At 37.7% G+C, this 7643-nt stretch overlaps 1 protein-coding gene across 1 annotated transcript in view; it reads right to left on the bottom strand.

Moving 5' to 3' along the window:
- The window catches only part of anapc1 (anaphase promoting complex subunit 1), a 56821-nt gene extending 50492 nt beyond the window's left edge, over positions 1-6329 (bottom strand). The window contains exons 1-11 of the mRNA XM_037697906.1: positions 6114-6329; positions 5834-5995; positions 5454-5496; positions 5183-5280; positions 4913-4995; positions 4687-4760; positions 4447-4592; positions 4213-4370; positions 3416-3541; positions 3055-3273; positions 1085-1180 (exon numbers count right to left, since the gene is read on the bottom strand). Of these exons, the coding sequence (XP_037553834.1) occupies positions 1085-1180; positions 3055-3273; positions 3416-3541; positions 4213-4370; positions 4447-4592; positions 4687-4760; positions 4913-4995; positions 5183-5280; positions 5454-5496; positions 5834-5995; positions 6114-6329 (1421 nt within the window). The remainder of the gene's footprint in view (positions 1-1084; positions 1181-3054; positions 3274-3415; positions 3542-4212; positions 4371-4446; positions 4593-4686; positions 4761-4912; positions 4996-5182; positions 5281-5453; positions 5497-5833; positions 5996-6113) is intronic.
- Between the last annotated feature and the right edge of the window lie 1314 nt (positions 6330-7643).

The raw sequence follows: 7643 nt of genomic DNA, 5'->3' as shown, positions 1-7643 counted from the left end.
CAAAATGATATGAAAGAACTTCTCACCGTGACACTGGCCGGGAAGTCTTGTGTGGACCAGCGCGCGCGGTGCCATGCAGTTGATGATGTGATTCTTCTTTACCTGGGTCGAAAACGACTTCCCGGCCAGTGTCACGGTGAGAAGTTCTTTCATATCATTTTGTGTGTTAAGAGTGTACGAGTGTACATGTTTTTGCTTGGCTGTTTTCTGTGGCAGGTTAATAAATGACACTTATTATTCCTAGCAGTAACAGTCTCTGTGTTTTATTTTTCCCTCTTGTCTGAATATCTTGTGCCGATCGTTCACGAACCCTTTTGATAAAGAATTTCATAATACAATATATATATATATATATATATATATATATATATATATGTATGACTTTTGTATTTATTTATTTAATTTATTTATTTAATTAATTAATTTTTTTAATTTTTTTACAAGCACAAAATAAGTTAGATTTTTAGCTACAAAAGTCTCAGGGAGGTTGGGGCGTGGTGCAGGTGATTGGGTATCAGTTCTGGTCTCCTCTGGCTGCAGTGAATTGGTCAAGTGTGAATGTTTAAGACTTTATTACATGTCATCACCTTCATGGGGTGGCAGGTGGTTCTGTTAGGGTAGCGGGGTGTCCTCTTTGGTTTGCAGCAGGTGAGCTTTCACCTGCAGTTTCTCACTGCTGCTCACAACTGGGCTCACAGTGAACCAGACAGCAGGAACTACTCTGCTCTGATTGGGTCAAACTGAGGTTCTGATTCTCTTTATTGCTTGAAAACAGCATCAGTTTAATTCCTATATCATCATTAGATTGAATGGCTATAACAAGACCACAACAAAACACTTTCTTCCCTCTCCTCATTTTTGCATATCATGGAAATCCATTCTGGCCACAATCAAAATGATGGCAACCCATCGCAGCAACAGAGAACTTTAACCCATGTAGGTGGTTTACTACAGATGCTTGTAATCTTACACAAAACCATCACTACCAGTAATAAATACATAAAACTATAAAATCGCTTTAGTTATAAATAATATTATTATTGTGAAACCGTTTAAGCCAAGATAATAGTGTATATGTGTTGACCTCAGCTGCTGATGAGACTCCACCAGGAAACAGAGGTAGCAGTTCTCACAGAGGTCAGAGGTGATAAACACTTTAGATGCCTGGCTGCTCATCTCCCTGTGAATGCAAGAACAAAGACGACTTGTGAAACACAATAGCTAAACACCTTTTAAAAAGGCAAATAAATTCTAAAAATGCAGTCTGTTTCAACAATAAAGGAGTAAGCTGCTCATATGGCAGTTTTCAGTTTTGTCTTTAATTTAGGTCTCTTTTTCCTTAAATAAGTTATCTGACACACAAAATCAGAAAAAAAAAAACCATTTACTTACCATTCTAACTACGTAGTCTCAGTGGTCTAACACTGAAATCTAATAAAACCAATAATTTAGAAGAAAATTATGACTTTGTATTAAAATATATACCACTAATATCACTAATCCCCAGCCCTGGTCCTCGTGGCCCACTGTCCTGCTCCTTTTAGCTGTTTCCCTACTTCATCACACCTGATTCAAATGACTGAATTATCTACTTAGAATGTCATAAAGTTTAGCAGAAGCCTGTCAAAGACTCATTCATTTCAGTCAGGTGAGTTGAAGCAGGGAAACATCTAAAATATGTGGACAGCAGGCCTTGAGGATCATGGATGGGGACATCTGCTCTAAATGACTCAAGTCTGCATGTCAGTTTTCAACATGGCCCTTTGCTATATATATGGTTTCTCAGTTCACACCATTGGTTGGTTCACTAACTATCTCTCAGATCTGAAACAAAGTGTTCAACATAATGGTACTTCTTCCAGTTATTTAACGGTTAACAATGGTGTACCACATGGCTCAGTCTTAGGACACACCCTCTTCACTATCTACAAAGGTAATGTAGGTCAGATCATCCCTGATGCATCCTTACATTTCTATGCTGATGATACAGTAGTTTATTGTCGAGCTAAAACAGTTGCTAAGGTTTTCCAGCTTTTGCAATCCGCTTTTGACATCATCTAGTCAGATTTGTTCCCTCTCAAACTTGTCCTAGACGCTGACAAAACCGAATGGATGTTATTTTCAAACAGGAAGTTGGTCCCAGCAGTTCTTCCTTCAATTTTATCTTCGAATGTTGCTCCTATTGAGTTTGTCGATTCCTACAAATATTTGGGTATTTTGGTCGAGTTGCATCTCTCTTTTAAGCTCCACATGGAAAACTTGGTAAGTAAACTGAAAGTTAAATTGGGTTTCTTTTTCAGAAATAGATCCTGTCTAACTCTGAATGCTAGAAAACGCCTTGTATCTGTGACTTTCCTTCCCTCCATTGATTATGGTGACATTATTTACATGAACGCTCCTACAAGCATCCTGCAGATGTTGGATGCTGTCTATCATGGTGCACTAAGATTCATAACTTGCTGTAACTATCGTACCCACCACTGCACCCTGTATTCACTGGTTAACTGGTCATCATTAACTTCACACAGACTCTCCCACTGGTACATTTTCATCTTTAAATCACTTCTTGGTCTGTTGCCTTCATACATCTCCTCCAACATGTCACTTCGTGAGTGCAGCTATAGCGTGCGCTCTCAGGACATTATTACATGCAGTGTCCCCTCAGTGCAGACTGAACTAGGCAAAAGGGCCTTCTCCTACTCCGCAACCATTACCTGGAATATCTTGCAAAAAGACTGAAGTTTTTGACCATGACCTCTTTAAGTGGCTTCAAACATCTGCTAAGTTCCTGGCAAAACCCAATGCAGACATGTTCCTGTTTTTAGTATTCTACATCACTTTACAACCTAGCTGTTTTGTTTCATTTTTTAATACCATTTTCTTTCATTTGTTTTTCTCAATTTGTATGCTTTCTTTTACGATGGTCTACTGTTGCCTTCACCCTTTGTTAAAATCAAGTCTCTCTTGTAAATGAGTGGCCGAGGCGCAGTGAGACTAACCTGTATAAATAAAGGTTGAATGTATGAATATATGCAATATGTTTTTGCTTATTACTTATGACAGCCAGCCGTGACAGTCTCCCTCCACAGCTGCTCCACACAGAGGTCAGGTACAATGGGCTCCATTTCTGGCGAAGGCATCGTCTCATTGATAGTGCTGTTGGTTAAGGGTAACGAACCATGGTGCCCCTTGGGGGACAGGCTGTGGAAAGACGCGTTGAAGCGAGATGCACCTGAAAAGGATGGCGCTGCCATGCCTGGAGAATGAGCACGGCTGGGATAGAAGAAAAAGGAACAGATGAAATGCAGTTTTTGATTACCACGAATCATATAGAGTCAACCAACTTTTTCCTTTCCTTTGCCTATCACCTGTTCTGAACTTTAGTTTTACAAGCTGAAAAGAGAAGTTAGCTCACCTGAGGGCAGCCATGCTGGATATACTCGGGGAATGAACTCGAGAGTGAACTCCTGGTGAGGAGGTCATAATCCTGTTATGTTGACTTCGCAAAGCACTGTAGTGCAGAGGAGAGCCAGGAGGACAGCTAAAGAAAGAACACAAAACAAAGGACAACAGCGGGGTCTGAAAAGCTTTACAAGTCGCAAACACAAAAAATGTTTGTCCACAAACATTCAAATTAGTTTTGGAGTTTGATTCATAAATTATGGCAGGAACACATTTTAACATTTTTTTCTTTAAAACATAATTCTAGTAATCTAAAAAAAAACTTAAGTCTGGTCCTCTGTACATTCAAAAAACAAAACCATAGAAACGTTTCGTCTTTCATCTGAAAGACTTCTTCAGTCTGAGGTGCTGTATTCAGCCCAGTCTTATAAATAGCAACTTCTCATAGTGGATCAACCAGTTTGCTGCTGACAACCAAAACCAGCTGCTCACATGATCAAGGAGGACCATCAGTCTAACGATGGATTGTTAGCACTGATGGGCTGGTTTTGTCTGTCAGCAGCAAACAGGTTGATCCACTATGAAAAGTTGCTATTTATAAGACTGAGCTGAATACAGCACCTCAGACTGAAGAAGTCTTTCGGATGAAAGACGAAACATTTTTTTTCTTTTAAAAGTTTGTTTTGTTTTTTTGAATGTCCAGAGGACCAGACATAACTTTTTTAGATTTTTCTACCTGGATTATTGAGCATGCACCAGGATATAATTCTAGTAACCGTACAATCAATATTATCACTATGATCTCTGTACCTTGATCCAGATCCAAAGCCGATCACAGTTGTTCCACTTCCAACAGGTGAGTCCAGATGGGAAATATTACGCAAATGAGAGGTTGGAAAGCTGGAAGACATAAGGCCCAGCGGTGTCCCAACTGGATCTGTTAGATTCTGCAAGACTGTGGAACGCTCCTAAGAGAAAGGGTTCAAGGTTAGAGAAGACGAGGATATATTTTTTTGGGGGGGGGTTGTTTATAAGTTCACTTACATCTTGTGTGACTTTGCGTAGGGCCCACACAGTGTGTGCTCCTTGTACAGTGTCATATGATACAACTATAGAAGGCTGGCAGCAGGTGAACACTATTTTCATGGTGGAGTCAGACATGTACTGTACATGGGAGCCTTCAAACAAGCCTACCACATTATTAAGAAAAAGTACAAATATGACCATCCAAGAAAGGAATAAAGAGACAGTCAGTAAACTTATGAAAGATTGTGTATGCCCTACCTGAAGGCTTGAACACAACTGGTGCAATCTCATCTAAAGGATGCAGCATACTAAATACTGTAGGCATAGGTTCCCTGTAAGGAAAAACACCATAAATCTTCATAAATATGTAATACACAATGGAGTGTGTTTATGTGCACACACATTTGAGCTTGTGGTGTGTCACTAGTCAGTGCATGTATGAAAAAATCTAAACATATTTTGCTCTTGGACTTGAGCTTGTTACCCAGGTAGGTTGAGTTGTGTGTCATTTGCTGAATTTTTCCGTTCCAACAAAAGTCCAAACTTTGTCACCCAGACATTCGAGACCTAAAAAAAACAAACAAACAAAAAAATTAGTCAAGTAAAAAATAATTTAAAAATTTTAATTAAAAAACACAATACATTATGCTACATAAAAATGGATGAATATGCTTTACAAACAGATTCAGATACAGTGACAGGTCATGTCCTGTGAACATAAAATTAAATCAGACAGTGTGTCTATTTTTCTCACCTGGAAAGGTAGTGGTGAGATAAAATCTTTTCCAGTCACAGTGTGCACGTTGATACAGCTACTCTGGACAATACAGACTGTCTGCTCAACGTCCTCCTCTGCAAAAACAATTTAAATGTATGTAGTGGATTTTACAGAAGTTCAAAACAGAAAAAAATATATATAATAAACATTCAACATGTCTTACTCAACAACAATATTATTATTATTATTAATTATCATTATAATAAAAAATCATTATTGAAAATTACTAATGCTTTGATAACTGTACCATCATTGTTGTTTCGAGGAATAACAAAGTTACACCACAAAGCCTGTAGAGTAAAAGACAATGTCAATTACAAACAGATAAATATATTTTAAAAAATACTTTAAAAAAATAGACATTTCATTGTGCTTACAAAAAAAAAAAAACACTGGATGAAACAAAAGTAAACTTAGTCCAAATGAAAACAATAACAATCTTTAAACTTCTGCATCTATCTTACCTAAGAAGGCAATGCAATTTACATTTTCTACCATCTAAACACTTCATTTACTCTTTTGTTGAATTGAAAATGAGTATTTTCTAAATGGAAACTAGACTGGCTTTGATTTGCCTTAGAAAAGAAAGCTTCCATAATAGTAACTAAGATGCAACTAATAACCAACCTGCTGCACTGGGCTGTCAACGGTGAAAGCCTTGTACACAGTAGATGCTTGTGTGCGGCTGCCTTGGCTCCAAACAACCATATTTCCTGAAGTATAAAGTTCTTCAAACTCAACCTCGTCCTCTTTCACTCCCATGCAGCCCTTTCTAAGCTGCCAGCATTCCTGCCATTTAAAAGTAATCTATTAGGCCGGACCAAGGAATTACTAAACAAAAAATAATAATAATTATACATGTAAATACAACTTTACATATCAAAATCAGCATACAAAGTCATCTCACCCTTTCTCTCTCCTGCAGACTGACTTCCTGCAGGGATCCTACGAGGCCAGCGGCACCATCTGATGACCAGAGCTCAGAAGCTGGTTGGAGCTCTCGAAGCTGCAGGTTGAAAGCATTTGGATGGTTCCGGCAGTGCTCGCGGCCAAATGGGACAAACGACTGCAATTCCCCTGCGGCAATCATTGTAGCTGTTTCTTCATACACGACTTCCGACATGAGTTCTAGATTTCAGCATTATTTCTGTTATGAGTGACAAATATAAATATCAGAACAAAGAGAAATTGGCAAATATATTTTTAATTTACTACTTGTATGTGATTTAAATAATCTAGAGCCGCTGTTATCAAGCAAAACATGACTTAAGTATTTTTAATCCATTAATGACTACATTTAAATTATTAAACTTGTAAAATTGCATGGCATGCTTTACAATACTGTTTTTATTATTCATAAGAAAACATTTACTTTAGATGTAGTGAGCCAAAATAATTATTAAAAACATGAGTAGAATAGTGATTTACTACAGTTACAAGTTTGTGAGTAAGGATCACAATTAACACTGATGACATTTTCCATGATTGTATTGAGATTCTTGAAATGTGTCAACGATACATTTACCCATCAATAACACATTTTCATTCACATCAATAATTAAAAAAAATAGCATGACTAAATTTACACGGCACAAATGTGTGCAACTTTTATTACTGACAAAATCAGGCAAACTGTGCAACACTGCAAAGCCAAGCTCATGATCTGCGAGTGGATCAATGCGTTTTTAGCTTTTTCCGCAGGGCTAGAATCAAACGACGATTTCTAAAGTTACAAATACGTTATACTGACAAGTAAGCCGGGAGATTTTAAGCTCAAAATAGTTCAGAGTTTTAATCGGAAAGTAACGAAAATTAGCATGCTAAAGCTAAACCCGTAGACAGCAACCCCAGACTCGATTAGCATATTAGCTGTTAGCTTCGAGTTTGCAGGGAGATTTTTATCCGCCAACCTGATAATAAGGAATAGTCTGGCTCTTGTGGCGTAGTCCTCGTCTTTCCCTTTTGAAAGGCTTGCTCGAGCACAACGTCGTTACCCGTGTTACCATAAAAACAAGTATTTTAGATTGGCAAAATGTGAATTTGCCTAAAACAACAGGTTTTCAAATGACCGCGGACATCTTTGCTGTCCCGACAGCCTCTTCCTCTCTGTCTCAGCCAATCAGAAACGAGGAATGCGTCAGCTGGGAGCTGATTGGCTCCTGAAGGATGTAATGTAACTCATGGCGTTATCGTCACTGCATAGTTAAAACACATTTACTTTTTATTTGGTAGAGTGTGAGTACTTAATAATGTCTAAGTTTGTGTCTCTACAAGTATTTTTTTTTTAATATTATTATTTTTTTATTATTATTTATACAAAACAAATACAAAAAAAGAGTCTGCAATGGCACACATAGCTTAAGACTTAAGGCAGGCGTAACAAAAAAGAAAAATATAGATAAATAATAACATGAGATTATTTCAAAAAGTTCAATCT

Source organism: Nematolebias whitei, chromosome 1 (genome assembly GCF_014905685.2).
Source record: "Nematolebias whitei isolate Nwh7 chromosome 1, NemWhi1, whole genome shotgun sequence".
Classification (NCBI taxonomy): Eukaryota; Metazoa; Chordata; class Actinopteri; order Cyprinodontiformes; family Rivulidae; genus Nematolebias; species Nematolebias whitei.
Note: the sequence above shows the minus strand (reverse complement) of the source record. Positions and strands in the feature narration are given on the sequence as shown.